Raw genomic sequence first — 25,584 nt, 5'->3', positions numbered from 1 at the left:
GGGAAGAATCCTTCCTTGCCTCTTCCAGTTTCTGGTAGCCCCAGGTTTCCTTAGCTTCTGGTAGCATAACTCTTAATCTCTGCTTCTATCTTTACATGGCTGTCTTCTCTCTGTGTCTGTCTTCTCCTCATCATGTGACACCAAGTTATATTTGCTTAAGGTCCACCCTAATGACTTCATTTAACTTGATCACATCCTCAAAGACCCTATTTCCTAATAAGATCACATTCACAAGTATGGGATATTAGGACTTTGATACATCTTTGGGGGTGGGGGACACAATTCAAACCGTAACAGCCATAGATATATGGGTTTCCTTCTGAACTCTTCATTCTGTTCCATTTGTCTGTATGTCTACCCTTATTCCAGTATTGCCAGCTTTGTAATAAATTTTGAAGCTGAGAAGTGTGAGTTGTGCAACTTTATTCTTCTTTTTCAAGATTGTTTTGCCATTTTTAAATTTTGCCAAACTTTGCCAAACTCTTCAAAAACAGAAAATCTTTAATCAATCTTCATTATGGGTCACATTTTCCTGCTTCTTTACAGACCTGATAATTTTTTATTGGTTAACAAACACTGGGAATTTTACCTTTGTATTTCTGTATTCCTATAAATATTCTTGAACTTTGGTCTGGGATACAGCTAAGTTACTTAAAAACAGTGTGACCCTTTTGAGTATTGTTTTTAAGATTGAGATAAGAGTAGAACTCAGACTAGGGTTAATTATTTCCCCACTACTAAGGGGTAGAGACCAATTCCCTGTGAATTGTGAGGTTTTCCAGTCTGGCTGTTAGCAACAGGCACCATTCCTGACCCTGTTAGTGCCGGATACTGTTAACTCTAATTTGAGTGGGATTTTTTTCCCCTGCCCTTGGGTAGTTTCTTCACATATGTGTGCTGATCAGTACTCAACTGCATACTCAAGGGTAATCCTCCACAGAGTTCTTTCTCTATGTAGCTCTTTCCTCTCCGATGGTGTGTCCTGTGAATTGGAACCCATCTTGGTCTCCTTGGACTTTCAGCTTCCTCCCTCCACCTCACAAACTGTCAGACAACTTACATTTGTTACACATAATCCAGGACACAGACACCTTACCAGTCATGTCTCTTAATCTTACCTCCATGTAAGAAAAGATTTATTCTGCAAGTTCCTAAACAGACATTCCCACATTTCCTAGGACACTGCTCTGCTAGTTGACACAAATGCCACACAGAAAGTACCTCTTCCACTCTAATGAATGAGTTCCCCCCAGTTTGAACTTAAGATATGTTTCAGTTACAAGGGGCATCCAAACAGAATCATTACTGCCTTCTCAGTTGCTAGTCTCACTACTCCATCTCACTGAGGAGCCCAGAAAAATCTCTGTACTATTCTATTTCTCTCATTGAATTTCTTTAAATAAGGTTTCTTTATACATGTAACTCATATACTCATATAGCTATATAGTGGCTTTACTTTTACTGTCTCAAAACTATAAAATAAGTTCTTTAATTTTAAAGTAAAAACGTATGTAAACATATGCAGATCTGACTTTTCTGGGGACAATGTAGGGTTTCTCAGTCTCAGCACTATTGATATTTTTGGCCAAATAATTCTTTGTTGGGTGTGTTTGGTGGGTGTGGTACAGGGGGTATGAAGAAGTATGTTATATACTGTAGGATGTTTGCAACCCCCCCTGGTCTCTTGACCTTTGCCTACTGAATGTCAGTAGCAACCACCTCCAACCCTCTACCATGTACAACAATCAAAATGGGGACTTCCCTGGTTGTCCAGTGGGTAAGACTATGCGCTCCCAATGCAGGGGGTCCAGGTTCAATCCCTGGTCAGGGAACTAGATCCCAGTGCAACTAAAGATCCTGCAACTAAGAAGTCTGCATGCTGCAACTAAAGATCCTGCATGAGGCAACGAAGATCCCATATGCCGCAACTAAGACCTGGGGCAGCCTAAATAAATAAATAAATGACTAAATAAATAAATAAATATATTAAAAAAAATCAACTGTCTCTTAAAAAAAAAAAAAATCAAAATGTCTCCAATACTGCCAAATATCTTTTGGGGGAATTGGGGGGAGGCAGGATCACCCCAGTTGAGAAACTCTGGGCTAACAGAACAAATCTCTCTATTCTAAGTACTTGTTTACAGTTTTTTACCAACAAAAGAGGGGAGGGCAAGGGGATAAGATTCTATTCTAGATTGCCAGGACCTATTAAAGTAACTAAATCTCAAAAACCAAGGGATCCATTTTTCTAATTACTTTGCTCAAAAACATCTTAAAAGGGCTTCCCTGGTGGCACAGGGGTCAAGAATCCGCCTGCCAACGCAGGGGACAGGGGTTCGAGCCCTGGTCCAGGAAGATCCCAAATGCCGCGGAGCAACTAAGCCTGTGTGCCACAACTACTGAGCCTGCGCTCTAGAGCCTGCGGGCCACAACTACTGAAGCCCCTGCGCCTAGAGCCTGTGCTCCGCAACAAGAGAAGCTACCGGAATGAGAAGCCCACGCACTGCAACGAAGAGCAGCCCCCGCTCACCTCAACTAGAGAAAGCCCACGTGCAGCAACGAAGACCCAACACAGCCAAAAATAAATAAAATAAATAAATAAAATAAAAAATAAATTAATTTTAAAAAAATGGTCAAAGTATGTTTTAAAAGTAACTCCTTTATACATAATTCAGTAAATGCCAACAATCTGTATGCTCAAACTACTGGAAGATATCATAATGAAAACCTCGAAAAGAAAAAGAGAGATTAATTCCAGTATCAATTAAGTATCCATAATTAAAATTCAGTTTTACTTCATTCTATGCTAATTTTATGAATTACTTACAAGTCTTATTTTAAAAGTGTATAATGTGAAACTTCTTACTTCTTAAAAACAAACTTCTCTACTCAAAGCTCTCATTTTTCAAAATATAATCTCCAAGACTTAGAACTTAGTTTTAAATGATACAAGGGGAGAAAATTTATTAAACTAGTAACTAGAGGTTAAAGAGGGAGAGCTGGAAAGTTCAAATGTTAAGTAGAGTTGCCCTCCAAAGGAGTAGAAAAATATTTCATGTCAGTTCCAGGTTTTGAGTAGACACATACAGAAGGCAGATGCAATTACCTGCAACATGAGCTCACAGTCATCTCTTCCAACAAAAATCATTTCTCGTGGCAGCCTGTGGCGAGTGCCTCCACTGCTCACCAAAAACCAGGATGTTAAGCTCATTTTCTGCTTAGCTTCTAAGTCTTTGGCAAAGCTACGTCATCCTGCAGAGAGAGATTCAGAAAAACATACATTTAGATATTTTCAACTTTAGCATCTATTCACCAAACCCTATAACTAGGCCTTGGAATAGAACTGTATTCAACATTTACCCCTGACTACATAAATAAGACAGGCCACGGGTCCCAGGAAACAACATATCTACCAAATTTTCAGCAGTAAAGTTAAGTCCATGGACTCCATTAAGAGTTCACTTTGCAAAGATTACAGTCCCAGATCTTATTACATCTCAAGTACAGCCATAAACTATATAACCTTTGCCCTATGACTTTGCAATTCCTCCAATTAAAGGTGGGAGTAAAACTTCCCACTCCATAAATCTGGGCTCTGCCTCATGACTTGTTTTGGCCAATGGAATGGTGTTAATAGCTGTGATGCAAGTGGAAGCTAAAATGTGCTTGGGCAATTGGGTTTGACCTCTTGTACCTCTGCCATTACCATAGAAAGAACACGCCCTAGCTAGCCCATTACTTCAAGAAGAATGAGACACATGTAGAACAGATGCGTATCTAACACAGAACTTGAAGCAGGCCCTCAGTATATCATTCAACCCTTAGCTGAAAAATAGAATTAGTGTTGTTTTAAGCCATTGAGAGATGTGCAGTGATCTGCTTCATCACTGACTATAATGCACAAAAGGTGAGTATAATTTACTGAAATATAGTATCTTTTTAAAAGTACAGATGGGGCTTCCCTAGTGGCGCAGTGGTTGAGAATCCGCCTGGCGATGCGGGGGACGCGGGTTCGTGGCCCGGTCCGGGGGTACCCCACATGCCGTGAAGCGGCTGGGCCCGTGAGCCATGGCCGCTGAGCCTACGCGTCTGGAGCCTGTGCTCCGCAACGGGAGAGGCCACAGCAGTGAGAGGCCCGCGTACCAAAAAAAAAAAAAGAGTTCACTTAAAAAGGAATACATTAGGCAATTAAGTAGGTAGTCAACTAATAACATTTGTCATATCTCTATAGCTTATAAAGGTCTACAATTTGACATAGCTTATAAAGGTCTACAATTCTCAAGTAAATGATCACATTAGTATCATGTTAACCTCAGTAAACACTAGCAATGTTATACAAATAAGTGTCTCAATTATAAATGTTTTGAGAAATACACTCAATTCAAATGAATATATTTGATATCTGATTAAGAGCTAACAATGGACACCAAAGAAATTGCTTCTTTGTCTACCAAGTGTAGACCACTTAATGCACTTTCAAAAACATGCAATTTCAATTTCTCTGTCCTAACATGTACGGTACGTTTTCTTTTTTTTTAAGTGAATGGTGTTTTTTTTTTTTAAATTTATTTATTTTATTTTTGGCTGCACTGGGTCTCCACTGCTGCAGTCGGGCTTTTCTCTAGTTGAGGGAAGCGGGGGCTACCCCTTGCTGCGGTGCACGGGCTTTTCACTGAGGTGGCTTCTCTTGCTGCGGAGCACGGGTCCTAGGCGTGCGGGCTCTAGAGCGCAGGCTCAGCAGTTGTGGCGCACGGACCCAGCCGCTCTGCCGCATGTGGGATCCTCCCAGACCAGGGCTCGAACCCATGTCCGCTGCATTGGCAGGTGGATTCCTAACCACTGCGCCACCAGGGAAGCCCTATACTGTACTTTCTAAATATGCTTCTTCTAGAGCAGCAGCTCCTAAACTTTTTGTCCTTAAGACTCTTACACTTTTTTTTTTAAAAAAGGACCCTAAAGAACATTTTGTTTACATGGGTTAGATATATTAATATTTACCATATTAGAAATAAAAACTGAGAAACTGGTATGTATTAATTCATTTAAAATGATCAATAAATCAATTTTACAGAAAAAATGGCTAACATTTTAATGAAGATTTACTATATTTCTGAAACAAATAATTAGTGAGAAGAATAGCACTATTTTACATTTTTAAAAATCTCTTTAAGCTATGGCTTAACAGAAGATTTTCATATCTGCTCTGAATTCAATCTGTTGCCATATACTGTTTAACTTAAAATATTTAAAAGCCTAGCTTCATACTTATTCCCAGATAAGTAGTGGGAAATGGAAAATTTATTTTAATAGTCTTTCCAAATAACTGAAGATAGTTTTCTCTGATACTACATCAAAACTTCACAGGTGGTAATTTCCTGAAAGTTATTTATAATATGGAATCTGAAACTTTCCATACATTTTAACATGAAAATCCATCTTCTGCTCTGAAGAGATTTTATAACACTGTGCATTGGTCATTTGAAAAACACTGGTTCCCTGAGTTACACAGATCTTCTAAGTGATGACACATTTCATCATACTATTTTAAAATATCACATTCATTTATATCATCACCCATCTCATCTGAAAAGTCTTTAATTACTGGGCAGCTGTTAAGCAGCAGAATCAAGCTCCTAAAATTCTAATTTTCTCTTAGAAAAATTTGCCTAAATTTTACTGGTAAAAAAATACTGTCAATTCTTTTCCTTGAAGTGACAGGTTTATACTGTCTGCTAAATACTCAGGTCTACAAAACCATAATTTGTCTGTCAGTCATCATTTCAAGTAAAAATGATGTTCTATGAAACAACTGGCTAGTTCAGCTCACAACTCAAACAATGACACAAGTGCTTTTTCTTGCAACAACCGTGGCACTTTCGTATACAGCGTTAAGTGCTTTATGTGTATTTCCATTTAGTCTTACAAAACATTAAAAAGATGTAATTCAAAGGTCAAGACTTAATAAACAATCATTTTTAACACTTCATCAAGGACATTCTTAAGTGAAACTGGCTGTTTTTCTTACCTGCAAGTGCATGCCAGTGAAGAATATTATTACTATTAGCATAGTACGGTGCCAATGCCTTGACTAAGCAGCTTTAGCCACCATTGTGTTTCCGTATTATTAGTTCAAAGGTCTATACAATAAAAAAGCCAATAATGTTTTGATAGTATTATGAAAATAGTTTTGACCTCGTGACCCTTGAAACAGTTTCAAGGATTCCCAGAGGCCTGTTGACTGGGCTCTGAGAATTACTACTATCTTAGAGGACGTGACTATGTCATTAAGAGCATAAACTTAAGAGTCAGACAGATGGGTGGAGAAGTCTGACTCCTGGTTCCACCACTTATTTCCACACGACCTTGGGCAAGTTACTTGTTACCCCATGTCCCTTAGTTTCCTCTTGTGTAAAATGGGAATAAGGATAGTATCTACTCAACAGTTTTTTCTTATTGATCAAAAGAATACTACTTGTAAATATTTTTCCCATGAAATTCCCATATACATTCTTATATGATTTAATTAGAAGCTATACTACAAAACAGTGAAACAAAACATTCTGCAATAAGAAACACATCTATATATTAAAAGAGAAACCTTTAAAATGTAGAATTTCATGTTAAGGTAAAAATCCCATATATTATGAACTTATCTACACATACATGAAACAATTGGTTTCACCAAAATAAGCAAATAATTTTCTGTAAAGTTAGAACAATTAAGTCTTACTCCCTTCTCAATTTATTGAATTGATATGGTTAATTTATGTGGATTCTTAAATCTTCCATTCACCTAATTTCTTGATGCAAATGTTGTTGTTAGTCTTCCATCCGTCTACTTTCTGTCAAAATGCTTTTTAGCATTTTGTATGTATGTCCTGGCCAAATAAACAGAGAATCAAAAAAATTTTACCAGAAGAAAAAACCTTCAATCTAAATATGGTATATAATTTGCATACTGCCTTTCCAAGGAAAGACAATTTTAAAACATGACATTAATAAGTAAGTCAACAGTTTTAAACTCATTTAAGGGAACTGAAGAAAAAAACTTTTCAGCATTTGTATGGACAATGTCCATAAGACATGTTAAAGGAAATCAAATTAACCTAAATACAGCAAACGAAACACCAGAGCCAACCAGGGGCAACAAGAACAGTTTCCAGACATTTTTTAAATCACAACGTAGTATGTAAGCATGATTCATATGCTACAAAAATATTTTAATTATTTAGACAATAGCAAGCATAATTATATACCAATATGTAATATATAACTCCACAATATAAACATACAGTAATTAACTATATAAAATAAAATTAAAATAATGGCTTTTTACATATTTTATTTTGACTTTCAATGACACTTAAAAGGTAACAAATATACACATTTTCTAAGAAACAAAAATGAAAAGCATAATCCTCAAGATGAAGGGTATTTATTTACTGGGGTGGGGCAGTGACCGTGAGTCATCTTCTAGTTTTTCTACAATGGGAGGGAATGAGATATGATATAAACCCACTGTCTCTCAGTTCTCACATGGGACTCTTCCCTTATCTAAGACAGCTTTCTCACTGGTCCCTTAGTTGCAATGCTCTTTTCCTACTCACTGAGTTAATACTGACATTTGCATATGGGTAAAACTGAAAACTGAGCTTCCTCAGTGGCCAAGGCAGAAGTTTCAGCTCAGCTTCCTCTAAAGGGCAGGAAAAGGGGCCTTTGGGTTTGCCGATTGGATAGAATATGTCCAAGGTCTTGACTTGGGCACTTCAGATATCCTATCTGTAAAAATGAAAAGAAAAACAAAATAACCCCCAAAAATAAGAAGAGAGCACATCAAGATAAAATGAGATATAGATATGCTATCTTGTAGTATCCAGCATATTGGGAGGCACTCAATTTATGCTCATTGCCTTTTCTCCCTCTCCTCCTAATCTTTTCTGCCAAATAATACAATAATGTCATACTATGAGACTCAAAATACATCAACCAAACAATACATATACGTTGAATATCTTCTATGTCAATGTTCTAAAATTATTCACTTAAAGAAATAGATTAGGGTAAAAATTATGGCAATATAATATGCCTTATACCTTACTCATAAAATTAAAAATACTATAACCTTTATTTCATACATATTTCAATTCTGAAAAGTACATTTAATGGATCACTGATTAAAATTCCTGTAACACTTTCTCAAAGCACAAATAGTTTTCAGGTCATACTGGGGATCTAAAGACTGAAGAGTATGGAAGACCTTGACCTTTGCAAAGATTACAGTCCCAGATCTTATTACATCTCAAGTACAGCCATAAACTATAACCTTTGCCCTATGACTTTGCAATTCCTCCAATTAAAGGTGGGAGTAAAACTTCCCACTCCATGAATCTGGGCTCTGCCTCATGACTTGTTTTGGCCAATGGAATGGTGTTAATAGCTGTGATGCAAGTGGAAGCTAAAATGTGCTTGGGCAATTGGGTTTGACCTCTTGTACCTCTGCCATTACCATAGAAAGAACACGCCCTAGCTAGCCCATTACTTCAAGAAGAATGAGACACATGTAGAATAGATGTGTATCTAACACAGAACTTGAAGCAGGCCCTCAGTATATCATTCAACCCTTAGCTGAAAAATAGAATTAGTGTTGTTTTAAGCCATTGAGAGATGTGCAGTGATCTGCTTCATCACTGACTATAATGCACAAAAGGTGAGTATAATTTACTGAAATATAGTATCTTTTTAAAAGTACAGATAGGGCTTCCCTGGTGGCGCAGTGGTTGAGAATCCGCCTGCCGATGCAGGGGACGCGGGTTCGTGCCCCGGTCTGGGGGTATCCCACGTGCCGTGAAGCGGCTGGGCCCGTGAGCCATGGCCGCTGAGCCTGCGCGTCCGGAGCCTGTGCTCCATGGCGGGAGAGGCCACAGCAGTGAGAGGCACGCGTACCAAAAAAAAAAAAAAAAAAAGTACACTGATAAGTCCAATACACTCACTTGAGTATTTTCAGAAATACACAATTGAAATTTTGTTGAAATTGTTCCCTTTTTTCCAGTTTCTTCATCTCAGAATGGTAACATTTATTTGTATAATTAAACCTAAGGCTGTTATGTGTTACAGAACTACAAATTGTAGATAAAGGAAGCTTATATTAACAAAAAGTCCAACAAGGAGAGAATCCAGCTATAGAAGAAGATGCAAGCTCACTTTTTCTTTGGGAAAAAGGTCAACATCTATAGTTTACTTTTTCACCATCTGGAACAGTTCAGTTTACCCACAGGAGAATCCTCCAATCTCCTCCCAAAGTGGGCAAAAGCACACTGATGATGCTGTGGAAGCCAAGTCAAGAAGAAATAACTGGGGGGAACCTCACCATTTCATGTGAAGAGTTTCTATGTATTTATCTCCTTGGTTAAGCATAGCACCTTATCCCATCCTTGAATGAGCTTGAGGGTCACATGTTTAGAGACTCTCTGATTTAGTATCTTCAGATAATAAACCTCTAATCTTCTGTGGGACTAGGGGTTTGGGCAATGGAGCCTACTAGTTCTTTATATGAACTTCAACTGATTTTCTTGGTTTCAGTCCACCCTGTCTTCCAAGATAACTGGTATCTCACATTCTCAAGCCTTTCCAAGATTCTATGAGAATTCCTTTTTTTCTTTATTTCTTCCTCCCACAGCTCCCCCTCTTCCAAAACTTTCTCAACTTCTCTTCCCAAGTAGCCTCCTCTCATTCTCTTTGCATTAGTGAGACTGGGAAGGAACAGAGAAAACTCCAGGGGCCCTATTCAGTATACTTCTAGAAAACTGCTTCTTTTATCATATGATTTTGAAATAAAATAACATTAAAATAAACTAGCTATTCAAAATATAATAAAATATCTCAATGATCATATATTATCCCCATTTTCTTTAGTGTCATAATCGTTTCCTTTTCTTTTTTCCAGATTGACTCAAGAACGTTAGCTACTCTTAAAAGAAGTGAATTCCCAATGATAATGTCTGCTCTCCATATCTGTAGTTTGGTTACTTCATTCTAATTGCATTGATTTCAAACTTCAGGTTATATACTATTAAAATTACAAACACCAGATATGATTCAACAGAAGCTAAAGAAAAGGGGCAAAAGTCTCCATAGTCATGTTAATCTAACTCTGGATATGCCTCCAAACAATCCCTGGACAAATGAGCATTGTATAGTTCATCAAACAACATATGATACACTAATGTTTCCATACTCTCAGATGAAATGGCTAAAAGGATATTCTTGGTAACTTTATGAATTTGGAAAGAAGCTACGATAAGGAAAACTAATGGATCAGTTCAAACACTTATGTATTTCAAGGTACTTCTTCATAAAACCTTTGTATTAAATTCTCCTAGTAAAATGAAGAAAAAGGCAAGCTGGATAAAACAAAAGGATCCTGTCTATGAGAGAGTCTGTATATGTAAGGACACAAAGAGGTTGAAAGTAAAAGGATAAAACAAGAAATTCCATGCAAACCGGAATCAAAAGAATGAGGTGGCTATGTTAATGTCAAATAAAATAGATTTTAATTCAAAAGCTTACAAAAGACAAAGATCATTATATATTGATAAAAGGTTCAACACAGCAAGAAGATATAAAAACTGCAAACATATACACACCTAACAACAGAACATCAAAATATATGAAGCAAAAATGGACAAAATTAAAAAGATAAGTAGACAGTAGAACAGTAACAGTGAAGACTTCAATGCCCCATTTTCAACTATGAAAAACAACCAGACAGAAGATCAATAAAGAGAAGACTTGATAACACTATGGACCAATCTGACCTAACAGATACATACAAAACACTCCACTCAACTATAGCAGAATCACATTCTTTTCAAATGCACAAAGAATATTCTCCATAATAGACCATAATGTTAGGCCTAAAACAAGACTTAATGAAAAGATGGAAATATTACAAAACAACTTTTCTAATCACAATCTAATTAAATTAGAAATCAATAACAGCAGGAAAGCTGGAAAATTCTCAATATGTAAAAACTAAACAACACACTCTTTAACAATGAGTGGGTAAAAGAAGCAATCATAAGAAAATTAAAAAATAAATTGAAACAAATGGAAAGAACAATACAGAATAACAAAACTTGTAAGATGTGCTCAAAAGCAGTCCTAATAGAGAAATTTCCAGCTGTAACTACTATAAAAAAAAAAAAAAGCAAAAAAAAGATCTCAAATCAATAATCTAAACGCACATCTTAAGGAAACCAAACCCAAAAGTAACTGAAGCAAGAAAATAATAAAGATTACTGTTTCTAGTTGTGGCCTTTCTTTTTTGCTTAAAGAAGTCACTTTAACGTTCTTGTAAAGTTTGTTTGGTGGTGCTGAACTCCTTTAGTTTTTGCTTGTTTGTAAAATTTTGATCTATCAAATCTGAATGAGAACCTTGACAGGTAGAGTTTTCTGGTTTGTAGACTTTTCTCTTTCATCACTTTACATATATTGTGTCACTTCCTTCTGACCTGCAGAGTTTCTGCTAAAAAATCAGCTCAGTTCCTTATGTGTAACTGTTGCTTATCCCTTGCTGCTTTTTTTTTTTTTTTCAGTACATGGGCCTCTCACTGCTCTGGCCTCTCCCATTGCAGAGCACAGGCTCCGGACACGCACGCTCAGCGGCCATGGCTCACGGGCCTAGCCACTCCGTGGCATGTGGGATCTTCCCGGACTGGGGCATGAACCTGTGTCCCCTGCATCGGCAGGTGGACTCTCAACCACTGTACCAGCAGGGAAGCCCCCTTGCTGCTTTTAATAACCTCTTTTTATCTTTAACTTTTGCCATTTTAATTACAATGTATCTTGGTGTGGTGCCCTTTGGGTTGATCCTATTTCAGACTCTACATCCTGGACCTAGATGTCTGTTTCCTTTCTTAGGTTAGGGAAGTTTTCAGCTGTTATATCTTCAAATATGTTCTCTGCCCCTTTCTCTCTCTCTTCTCCTTCTAGGACCCCTATAGTGTTAATGTTTTTACACCTGACTTTGTGCCAGTGGTCTCTTAATCCATCCTCATTTTAAATTTAAACATTTTTCTGTTGAGCTTGGGTGATTGCCACTACTCTGTCTCCCAGTTTGCTGACTGTTCCTCTGTATCATCTAACCTACTGCTGATTCCTTCTAACATATTTTAAAATTTCAGTTACATATTCTTCAGCTCTGTTAGCTCTTTACATTTTCTAACTTTTTGCTTAACACCCCACTTACATCAATGAACAGATCATCCAGACAGCAAATCAATAAGGAAACATTAACCTGAAATGATACATTAAAATGGACTTAATAGATATATATAGAACATTCCATCCAAAAGCAGCAGGATACATGCTTTTCAAGTGCATATGGAATATTCTCCAGGATAGGTGACATGCTAGGCCACAAAATAAGTCTCAGTAAATTTAAGAAAACTGAAGTCATATCAAACATCTTTTCCACCAAAATGCTACGAGACTAGGAATCAACTATAAGAAAAAAACTACCCAAACCACAAACAGATGGAGACTTAACAATATGTTACTAAACAACCAATAGGTCACTGAAGAAATCAAAGAAACCCCAAAATACCTGTAGACAAATGAAAATGAATACACAATGATCCAAAATCTATGGGATGTAGCCAAAGCAGTTCAAAGATGGAAGTTTATAGTGATACAAGCTTACCTCAGGAAACAAGAAAAATCTCAAACAACCTAACATTACACCTAAAGGAACTACCAAAAGAAAAGCAATCAAAACCCAAAGTTAGATGAAGGAAAGAAATCATAAAGATCAGAGCAGAAATAAATGAAAAAGAGACTAAAAAACAATAAAAAAGATCAACAAAACTAAAACCTAGTTCTTTGAAAAGATAAACAAAATTGATAAACCTTTAGCCAGACTCATCAAGAAAAAAGAGGGCCCAAATCAGAAGTGAAAAAGAAGTTACAACCAATGCCACAGAAACTCAAAGGATCATAAAAGTTACTGTGAACAATATTATGTCAAAACAGACAACCTAGAAGAAATGGACAAATTCCCAGAAATGTACAATTTTCCCAATACTGAACTGGGAAGAAACAGAAAAGACTGACAGACCAATTACTAGATAAAATTGAATCAGTAATTTAAGAAAAAAAAACAACCTCCAAACAAAAGTTCAGGACCATACGGCTTCACAGGTGAATTCTAACAAACATTTAGAATTAATGAAAAGAGTTAATACCCTCAAACTATTCCAAACACTAAAGAGAAAGGAACTCTTCCAAACCCATTTTATGAGGCCAGCATCACCCTGATAGCAAAACTAGACAAAGACACTACAAAAAAAAAAAAAATCACAGGCCAAAATCACTGATGAACCCAGATGCAAAAATCCTAAACAAAATATTAGCAAACCAAATCCAACAATAAGTTATAAAGATTATACACTGTGATCAAATGGGATTTAACCCAGGGATGCAAGGACTTTTCAGTATCTGCAAATCAATCAATGTGATACCACACTAACATACTGAAGAATAAAAACCACATTATCGGGCTTCCCTGGTGGCGCAGTGGTTGAGAGTCCACCTGCCGATCCAGGGGACACGGTTCGTGCCCCGGTCTGGGAAGATCCCACATGCCGCAGAACAGCTAGGCCCGTGAACCATGACTGCTGAGCCTGCACATCCGGAGCCTGTGCTCCACAATGGGAGAGGCCACAACAGTGAGAGGTCTGCGTACCGCAAAAAAACAAAAAAAACCACATGATCATCTCAATAAATGCAAAAAACTCTTTTGACAAAATTCAACATTCATTTATGATAAAAACTCTCCAGAGAATGTGTTGGGGGGAAACATACCTCAACATGATAAAGGCCATATATGACAAGCCCACAGCTAACATCATACTCAACGGTGAAAAGCAGAAAGCATTTCCTTTAAGATCAGGAACAACACAAGGATTCCCACTCTTACCACTTTTATTTAACATAGTTTTGGAAGTCCTAGCAACAACCATCAGGGAAGAAAAAGAAACATGAGGAATCCAAGTCAGAAAGGAAGAAGTAAAACTGTCACTGTTTGCAGACAATGTGATATTACACATAGAAAATCCTAAAGATGTCAACAGAAAACTACTAAAGCTCATTAATGAATCTGGTAAACTTGCAGGATACAAAATTAATATACAGAAATCTGCTGCATTTCTATATATTAATGATGAACTATCAAAAAGAAAAATTAAGAAGACAATCTGATTTCCCATTGTATCAAAAAGAATAAAATACCTAGGAATAAATCTAAGGAGGTAAAAGACCTGTAACCAGAAAACTGTAAACACTGAAGAAAGAAACTGAAAATGATACAAATGAAAAGATATACCATGTTCATGGATTTTTAAGAATTTATATTGTTAAAATGTCCATAATGCCAAAAGCAAATAACTAGAATAATTCTAAAATTTGTGTGGAAACACAAAAGACCCTGAATAGCCAAAAGTAATATTGAGACAGAAGAACAAAGCTGGCAGTATCACACTCCCTCATTTCAAACCATACTATAAGGCTATAGTAATCAAAACAGTATGGCACTGGCCTAAAAAAAGACACATAGATCAATGGAATAGAATAGAGAGCCCAGAAATAAACCCATGCTTATATGGTCAATTAATCTATGACAAAACAGGAAAGAATGTACAGTGGAGAAAAGACAGCCTCTTCAATAAATGGTGTTGATAAACCTGGACATCTACATGCAAAGGAGTTAAACTGGACTACTGTCTCACATCATATACAAAAATAAACTCAAAATGGATTAAAGACTTAAATGTAAGACCTGAAACCATGAAACTCCTAGAAGAAAACACAGGTAGTACACTCTTTGACATTGGTCTTAGCAATATTTTTTTGGATATATGTCCTCAAGCAAGGGAAACAAACAAAAAAATAAACAAGTGTGACTACATCAAACTAAAACATTGTTGCATTGTGAAGAAAACTATCAACAAAATGAAAAGGCATCCTACTGAATGGAAAAAGATATGTGCAAACTATGTACCTGATAAAAGGTTAATATCCAAATGATATATCTGATAAAGAGTAAATATACAAAGATCTCATGCAACTCAACATCAACAGGAACATGAAAAGATGCTGAACTCTGCTAATCAACAGAGAAATGTAAAGTGAAACCACAATGAGATATCACCTCATACCTGTCAAAATGGCTACCATCAAAAAGACCAGAAATAACAAATGTTGGCAAAGATGGCAAGAAAACGGAACCCCTGTACACTGTTGGTGGGAATATCAATTGGTACAGCTACTTTGTAAAACAGTAGGAGGTTCCTCAAAAAACTCAAAATAAAACTACCATAGGATCCAGCAGCCCCACTGCTGGGTGTGTATCAGAAGAAAACAAAAACACTAATTCAAAAAGACATATTGAATATATACCCCAATGTTCATAGCAGCATTATTTACAATACTCAAAATATGGAAGCAACCTATGTGTCCATCCATCAAAAGATGAAAGAATAAAGAAGATGTGAATATATATTTATATAGAATGAAATACTACTCAGCCATAAAAAAGAATGAAATTTTGCCATTTTCAACAACATGTATGGACCTGGAGGATATTAGGCTAAGTGAAATAAGTCAGTGAAAGACAAATACTGTGTGATATCACTTATATGTATAATCTAAAAAATAAACTAGTGAATATAACAAAGAACAAACAGATTCACAGATACAGTGAACAAAGTAGTGGTCACCAGTGAGAGAGAGGAAAGGAAAGGGGGAGGGGCAGAACATGAGTAGGGGATTAAGTGGTACAAACTATTATGTATAATATAAATAAGCCTCAAGCATATATTGCACAGCATCAGGAATATTTTGTAATAACTGTAAATGGAGTATAATCTGTAAAAATTTTGAATCACTATGTCGTACACCTGAAGCTAACACAATACTGTAAATCAACTATACCTCAATTTTTTAAAAAAAGGAATTAACACCAATTCTTCGCAAACTCTTCCAAAAAACCAAAGAGGGAAGACATCCTAATTCATTCTATAAGGGCAGCAATACCTGATACCGAAGGTAGACATAGAAACTACAAGAAAAGAAAACCACACTAAGATATTACTGATGTAACAATCTTCAACAAAATACTGGCAAACTGAATTCAGCAGCATATTAAAAAGGATTATATACCATGGCTTCATGGGATTTATTCCTGGAATGAAAAGATGGGTCAACATATAAAAATGAATCAAGGTAATAGAGTATAATCATAAAAAGAAAGGAAAAAATGATCAGAAATTGTATTAGTTAATTATGCAGACTGATGCAGAAAAAGTATTTGACAATATTCAAAATTCTTTCATGATAAAAACACTCAGTAAAGTAGGAAGAGAAGGAAACTCTTTGAACATGATAAAGGCCAAATATGAAAAGCCCACAGCTAAATTCATACTCAATGGTAAGAGACTAAAACTTGTGCCCCTAAATCAGAAACAGGAAAAGAACACCTGGTTTCATTTCTATTTAACAATGTACTGGAAGTCCTAGCCAGAGTAATTAGGTAAGAAAGAGAAATTAAAGGCATCAAAATTAAATGGAAGAAGTAAAATCACCTCTGTTCAAAGACGACATGATCTTATATGTAGAGAACTCTAAAAAGTCTACCAAAACAACCACAAAACCCACACTACCACAGCTAATGAATGAATTCAGAGAAATTGCAGGATATAAAATTAAGTAAAAAATCAGTTTCATTTCTAGTTATTAGCAATGAACAATCTGAAAAGGAAATTAAGAAGAAAATTCCATTTATAACAGCATCAAAAAGAATAAAATAATTAGGAAGATATAACCAAGATGACCCAAGACTTATACCCTGAAAAATAAAAAACACTGCTGAGAGAATTTAAAGGAGACCTAAATAAATGTAAGGGCATTCTGTACTCACAGATTTGAAGACCTAATATTGTTAGGTGATAAGACTACCAAAGCAATCTACAAAGTCAGTGTGATCCTTATCAAAATCCCAAAAGTACTGTTTGAAGAAAAAGAAAAATCCATTCTATAAGTCATATGGAATCTCATGGGACCCTGGAGAGCCAAAATAATCCTGAAAAAGAAAAGCAATGTTGAAGAACTCACATTTCCTTATTTCAAAACTTCCTACAAAGTGGCAGTAATTACAACAGTATAGTGCTGCATAAAGATAGATCTATATGCTAACGGAACAGGAGAGACAGCCCAGAAATAAATCTTCACATATATGGTCTATTGGTTTTCAACAAGGGTGCCAAGAACATTAAATAGGAAAAAGACAGCCTTTTCAACAATTAGTGCTGAAAAAATTGGATACCCACATGCAAAGAAACAAAGTTGTACTTTTACCTAATACCATATACAAAAGTTAACTCAAAATGGATCAAAGACTTAAGCATAAGAGCTAAAACTATGTAAAACTCTTAGAAGGAAAAATAAGATAAATTGGATTTTATCAGAACTTAACATTTTTGTGCATCAAGGGACACTATGTAGAGCGTGAAAAGAATGGGAGAAAATATTTGCAAATTATTTGATAAGTGATTCATATCCAGAATATTAATTATTAGGGAAATGCAAATCAGAATCATAATGAGATACCACTTTACACCTATTAGGATGGTTATTATCAAAAAATGAAAATAACAAGTGTCGGTAAGAATGTAGAGAAATTGGAACCCTGTACATTGCTGGTGGGGATGTGTAAAGGCGTAGCTGCTATGGTTTCTCAAAAAGCTACACAGAGAATTTCCATATCATCCAGCAATTCCACTCCTTGGTACATACTCAAAACAACTGAAAAAATGTGGACTCACGCAGATACTTGTACACCAATGTTCACTGCAGCATTATTCACAGTAGCCAAAAGGTGGAAACAACCCAAGTGTCTATCAACAGATGAATAAAAAATATATATGTATATATAAGGGAATATTATTCAGTCATAAAAGGAAGTGAAATTCTGATACATGCTACAACGTGGATGAATCTTAAAACATATTATATTATGCTAAGTGAAATAAGACAGATGCAAAAGGGCAAATACTGTATGATCCACTTATAAGAGGGACCTAAACTAGGCAAATGTATACAATCAGAAAGTAGAATAGAGGTTATAAGGGGCTGAAGGGAGAGAATAAGAAGTTGTTTAATGGGCACAGAATTTCTGTTTGGGATGATGATAAAGTTCTAGAAATAGTGGTGTCAGTTACACACTGTGAATTTGATGTCACTGAACTGTACACCTTATGGTTAAAATGGTAAATTTTATGTTATATATACTTTACCATGATTTTTTAAAAAGTGTTATTGAAAAAGAAAGGCCACTCAAGTCCTCTCTCTGCCTTGATTCTTCTCTTCTTAAATTGGAGACATAGTAAAACTTTATTTCGTTTAGTTTTGTATTTGGTTTTGTCTATCTTAGAACAAAGGTATTTTACACATTCAAGTTTTCCACAGAAGTGAGAATTTTTCCTTAAATCAGGGATTGGCTAACTTTGGCCTTCTGCCTACTTTGTGAATAAAGTTTTAATGAAACACAAAGCTTCTGTATTACAACAGTGCAGTTGAGTAGTTCATACAGAGATCATACGGCTTAGAAAGCCTTAAATATTTACTTTCTGGCCCTTTATAGAAAGTCTGCCTTAAAGTATCAACACCAGTTTTTAGTTTTACCATTTTCAATGAAAATATTTTAAAATATATTTCACATTTACCCACCTTTTACAACTCAAAATATTAACTACTGTATTTAACTCTACTAGTAGCTCATGATCATCACTATTATCAATAATTATTAAACTATGCTGTAAAAGTGATTTCATCAGAATATATAAGGTATATGGGCTATATCTGTCCTAATACTATCTGTTGATAGTTCTGCTTTTCTGAGACCCCATACTCACATCGTACACGTTTTTCTGTCTTCTCATTTCTCATCAGTATTCATTTTTCACTTTAAAGCCCCATTCCCTCCTGCAAGGCCTTAAAAATAACATAAGTATATTTCAACTAGGCTCAAAACGAACAACAAGAATCTGAATGAGAGCTCCTGTGAATAAACTACATGTGTTTTCATTTGAAAGATAAATTTTGTCACTCCACAAGCTTTAGTTTATTTTTGGATCTTTAGTTGTAGGCAGCAGAATTCTACAGGTGAGATGCTATTGTAAAATAGCATTGTATCTCCCTTCCAAATTAAAGATCAAATTAAATAAGAATACTGAGTTCTTTGAATTCAAAGAAAGGAATTTGATATATCCAGAGTATGGAAGAATTTTATCTAAAGAGGAATTAAGAGACTAAAAGATTGGCCCCAAAACTTACTAGTATAGTTTCAGAGATTAGACTATATGGAGTATGCTTACCCATTAATCATGAACATATAATTAACATGTGTATGGCTTAGGTTTAGATTTAACAAGCTAAATAGATTCAGGGTTCTGAGAGTTTTATACGTAATTCTGAAAAATCAAAACTCTAAATACATGTGCATGTGTTTTGGGCATGAGAGAAGGTAAGGGCTTTCATCACAAAAAGTAGAAACTCCAGGAAATCTCACTAAAGAATTACAAATATTAACGTCTATTATTGAGAAATGAATACATTTTCTTGCTTCATTTAAAGCGATTAACAATATAACTAAAACACAACTCAAGACTCTTCCATTTCCCATAGCATCAATTTCTACCACTGGAATAAATCGAGAAGCCTACAATCTTAGATATGTAGACTAGACATAAAATTCTGTTGTACATTCTATGGGTTATGATGGCATGTATCTACCATTATGGTATCTTAGAGTATCTTCATTGCCCTAAAAACCCTCTATGCTCCTCCTATTCATCCCTCCCTGCACCAACCCCTGGCAACCACTGATTTTTTTTTTTTTTACTGCCTCCATACCTTTCTACAACATCATATAATTGGAATCATACAGTATGTAGCCTTTTCAGATTGCTTTATTTCACTTAGTAATATGCATTTAAGGTTCCCCCGTATCTTCTCACAGCGTGATAGCTCATTTCTTTTTAACATTGAATAATATTCCACTCTCTGGATGTATGACAATTTATCCACTCACCTGTGAAAGGACATCTTACTTGCTTCCAAGTTTTGGCAGTTATTAATAAAGCTGCTATAAATATCACGCCTTTTTATCCTATCATACTGAGTACCCAAAAGATAAGTGACTAATTTTTAAATAAATGTATAAATTCAGGACTACTATTTCACATTTTCCCCCTACTAAATCCCTAATAGAGAATATCCTCAACACTAAAGGCTCTGCCTCTGACACCCTATATTTCTGAAAATGATAAAAACATTAGGGATGCATTTCAGCTAATGACTCAGAATCAAGTAAGGTGCAGATATGATTGATCATATGCTATAAAGGCAAATAAACATCATTTTCTATAATCTTTTACTTATAATAATAGATAGCATTTATTGACCATTTACTATATGCCAGACAGTTCTAAGAACTTCATACACACATATGCACACAGCTTTTTAACAATGAAAATTATGTAAGTTCTAGAAAGTAGACAAACATTATACAACAGTTACACCAGAGAACTCTTATTTTAGAGTACTACACAATGAATTAATCTATTTTTTCTTCATTCATAAAGTGTGTACTATGCACTAGTAACAGGGAAAGAGTGATAAGACAGAGAAAGTTCATAATCTCATAGAAGCAAAAATAGACAAACAAAAGCTAAGTAAATGAATAGGACAACTTCAGTGACAATGGGAAGACTGGAACATGAAAAACAAGAACAGCATGATGTAACAGTTCTAAGGTGGTGCTGTTTAGGCTGGGTGGTCCGGGAAACGTGTCTGAGAAAGTGACATATACTTAGAACATACTCAGAAATTCAACTCTGCTGTATAATTAACTTGATATGGGAGAGATAATGAAATACATTCTTGGGGAAAATTTATTCCTTTTAAAATCCCCACCCCCATTTGAGACAGTACAGTTAATCCCTAAAATTAAATCCACAGCTGTGCTTTTTTTGGATACCTACCAAGATACTTGTTCATGAGCATGTGAACAAATTCTATACTGGGAAAACTTCTGCTTTCATATACTCTTGATTATTTTGGAACAACTGCTCCAAATTTTACCTTTATAATCTGCCACATACATTATTAATTAAATCTTGAAAAAACCAAATACATGTGGAGAAAAAGCCTAATTTACAACTTTTGCCTAAAACAGCATTAAAAAGTAAAAAGTTTTTTCATTAAGGAAAATGAAGATGATATTCCAAATATCAATAGTCATACATTCTATATCTGAGTTTACTATATACTTTCAAAAGAAGACTTAGATTTGATGATATACTTTTCTACAAATTGCCTAGGCATTAAAAGTTTCTGCCAAAGGACAAGAATAAAGATAGAGACGTAGAGAATGGACTTGAGGACACTGGGAGGGGGAAGGGTAAGCTGGGATGAAGTGAGAGAGTAGCACTGGCATATATACACTACCAAATGTAAAACAGATAGCTAGTGGGAAGCAGCTGCACAGCACAGGGAGATGAGTTCGGTGCTTTGTGACCACCTAGAGGGGTGGGATGAGAGTGGGAGGGAGATGCACGAGGGAGGGGATATGGGAATATACGTATGCATATAGCTGATTCACTTTGTTATACAGCAGAACCTAACACAACACTGTAAAGCAATTATATTACAATAAAGATGTTAAAAAAAAGTTAATATTAAGGATGAAATTTTCCTATTTAAGGACTATTTCAGAGAAATAAGAATATGCATTTCAAAGACACAAAAGGAATTTTTTCAGTTTCTTATACAACATCACGAAGACAAGGTATTTTTAAAACACCCTTCAAAGCATAAAAAAAAATCTAAGAAGCAAACACTAAATGATTTATATGTAAATGCCTGTATAAAAAATCAGTTGATCTTCCTTTTGTTCATATAAACATCTTTTTAAAGAAAAAAAAGTTTCTGCCAAGTTTTCTCTGCCAGTTTATGAAAAATGTAAAGGCTGACTTGTTTTCTTCTCTAGAACTGTACAACTCTGTTAAAACATAATTTTGTTGTTTTACACTAACAAATCAAGACTCAGATTCAAATATTTATCAAGTACCTCCTTTGTTCCAGTAACTGTACTAGGTGCTTATACTTTCATATAAGCATGAATGAAACAAAACAAGCATGGGAGAAACATTTTTCCCTTGAAGAAAGCTGAAGTTAAATGACTTAACCAAGGTCACAAATCTAGTAGTAGTAAACAGGAACTACCTGAATTCAAACCTGGGCTTTCAGATACCAAGTTCAGGGGTTCCTCCACAATTACTGTCGCCTTTGTAGTTTCCTCTCAAGTATGCCTTAAAATGGTGCTGTCAATTCCTATAGATGAAGTGATGTCAATTCCTATTGATGAAGATTTGGCTAAAGAGTTTGAATATGGCTGAAAAGAACATATTTTTACCTAGTAACATGTTCTGTGACACTATCTTTTTACACAATAAACATTGACAGGTCATGCAAAATTCAATCTATTTTCAATCTACCTCTTAGCTTGCTGCTGGGCTACAAGTAGGTTCCAAGGTTTTCTCCCTGAGAAGTCCATAGACAAGGAAGAATCAATCAATTTATATTAAAATCAGAGACCAAAAATCAATGAACCATCTAGAGGAATGGTACAAATTCAGTAAACTGGGGTACAGCATAGATCAGAAACCTAGAATTTGAAAGAACAGTAAACTATCTCTAAGCTCAATGCACAACTATGAATCTGAAAAACTTTGTCAGGTCAACTATTACTAGGAGCAGGAAAAGGTGCACCAAGCTGTCTCAAAGAATTGAAAACAGAACCTACCGGAGGGAGTGACAGTGGAAGAAAGCAGCTTGAGTTAAGGGTTTATAAGAGCCTGAAACCCAAATGTTTTTGATTCACCTTTCTTAGTTCACTCTATGAGAACAATGTCTCTTGTTTCTGTCATTCTTCTGTAATGAATTTCAGCATATAACTAACTGCCTTATGTGCCATTTAAAAACTTTTTCTACTCTGATTTGAAAAGATACATGAAGCCCAATGTTCATAGTGGCACTGTTTACAATAGCCAAGACACAGAAGCAACCTAAATGTCCATCAACAGATGAATGGATAAGATGTGGTATATATACATAATGGAATATTACTCAGTCATAAAAAAGAATGAAATAATGCCATGTGCAGCAACATGGACGGACCTAGAGATTATCACAGAAAGTAAAGTAAGTCAGAAAAAAAGACAAATACCATACAATACCTCTTATATGTGTAATCTAAAATATGATACAAATGAACTTATTTGTAAAACAGAAACAGACTCACAAACATAAAAAAGAAATGTATGGTTACCAAAGGGGAAAAGGAGTGGAGGAGGAATAAATCAGGAGTTTGGGATTAGCAGATACAAACTATTATGTATAAAACAGATAAGCAACCAAGACCTACTGTACACCATAGGGAACTATGTTAAATATTCTGTAATAAATCATAATATAAAAGAATATTAAAAAGAATATATATATTTATAACTGAATCACTCTACTATACTCCAGAAACTAACACAACATTGTAAATCAACTATACTTCAATTAAAAAAAAACCCAACTTTTTCTAATTATCATCACTACCTTTTCTCATCTAATTCACTATAAATAAATTGTTTGGGAGGTGGGTATAAATCATTTCCACCACAGTATCAGTACAACACATGAAAACTGAAATCAAAAGAATAACTAAGAAGTCTCAGAGTATGTTTCAGACAAGTATATATTTTATGAATGCATCACAGAAGCACTTATTCCTTGTCTAATAACAAGTTGTTAATTACTAGCCTAAATTATACACTATTTCTTTTTACCTTCATGTTAAATTACAATGCTCATAAATATTACAGTACTGTGCAATAGAACTTTGATGATAGAAGGGTTCTGTATCTACACTGTCCAGTACATAAGCCACAGGCCACATGTGAACTACTGAGCGCTTGAAATATGGCAAATGCTTTTGAGAAGATTTTTTATTATTTTTAATTTTAATTAATTTAAATGTAAATATTCACATACTGCTAGTACTCTAGCTAGCTCAGCTTTATACAAACAGGAATCACAAAATTATTTACATTAAGGATGGCTTTAGTTAAAAACTTCATACCTTTAGAATATAAACACACAGAACAGGAAGATGAAAAATAATTTATGTTGGAAAGAGAAATTTTGGTCTGATCAAACAAACATAATGAGCTTCATATTTTCAATCATAAAGGTATACAGAATTCATACAAATTAGTAAATTACATAAGCAATCAAGCCTATCTTTTGGCTGAAATTTTTCAATAGTCATTTCAACTGTTACTATGTCCGAAAGTCTGTTCTTTCATACTTTATAATTCATTAAACTATTGATGCTTACAGAATTAGGTTCATCATTACCAGAAAACTATGAGGTATGTAATGGTTTTACTGGAAATAATTTGTAGTGTGAATATTTCTGAGAAGGCAATTCTTTCAGCAATTCTTTTAAGAGAGGGTATCTCCAGGCATAGCTAAAGAATAATTCCCTATTGACATTTATTTCATTTGGAGAAGAGCTTCTGCAAGTTTCAGGATAAAAATGGCCAAAATAGATTAAAAGATTATTGGTATTTTTAGGAACAATTATTACTAGGAGATAATACTTTGAGCGCAAATGAATATGTGGGATATGTGGGGAAAAAGAAAAAAAAAGGTTTACCTTCTGAAAGCTTATTTCCTCAAGCCTTCCTTTCTTTCTTCCTCTGATCAGCCCTCTTCATTTTTTTTTTTTTTCCATTTCTATACACCACTGCATACCATACAAACCCTCCAATTCTTCTGGTTCTCTTATTTATTTGTGACTCAATGGAACATAAACAGACAACTGAAGAATATTCTAAATCTTTCACAGACACAATAAATATTACTTTAAAAGTACATGGTAACCTTAAATTTTACATAGTGTAAGCCTTTTATTTTTACAAATGAACAAAATGAGACAGTAAGACTAAAGACTTGTCCAATGTCATATAGCTACATAGTAACAGTGCCAAAAGTAAAACGGAGATCAAACCCCTTGTACAAATTATTCCTTTATTTACACCATGTTGACAAAGAGTGTGTGTGTGTGTGTGTGTGTGTGTGTGTGTTTATCCTAAGAGCAAGAAACAACCTCCAAAGTCATCTAAGACAGAAATAACTAAGCTGTATGATTTTTCTGAAGCAGATACCTGATGACAGTATTTACTAATAAAACAATATATGTTTTAATTTGTAAAACAATTAGGCTTATAAAGGTGATTAGCTCAAAAAAATGAAGTTGGTTCTCTCCTTCACATGACCCCCATTTTTTTCCCTGCAGTTTTGCAACTTCTGACAGACAAATAGTTTCCTATGACTGCATTAAACAGATAAAATCGTGTCACACTACTAAAGACCAACCTATGGGATAAATGCCAGCAAAAGGAAAAATATACATTA

At 35.1% G+C, this 25,584-nt stretch overlaps 1 protein-coding gene across 7 annotated transcripts in view; it reads right to left on the bottom strand.

The window, feature by feature from the left end:
• CEP170 (centrosomal protein 170) overlaps window positions 1-25,584 on the bottom strand; it is a 146,531-nt gene that overhangs the window by 106,215 nt on the left and 14,732 nt on the right. For all 7 annotated transcript variants that reach the window (XM_082650294.1, XM_082650298.1, XM_082650295.1 and 4 more), the window contains exon 2: window positions 3,107-3,252. In XM_082650294.1, the coding sequence (XP_082506420.1) occupies window positions 3,107-3,211 (105 nt within the window). In that variant the 5' untranslated portion in view covers window positions 3,212-3,252. The remainder of the gene's footprint in view (window positions 1-3,106; window positions 3,253-25,584) is intronic.

This window comes from Grampus griseus (assembly GCF_964374135.1).
Source record: "Grampus griseus genome assembly, chromosome: 1".
NCBI classification, from domain to species: Eukaryota; Metazoa; Chordata; class Mammalia; order Artiodactyla; family Delphinidae; genus Grampus; species Grampus griseus.
Note: the sequence above shows the minus strand (reverse complement) of the source record. Positions and strands in the feature narration are given on the sequence as shown.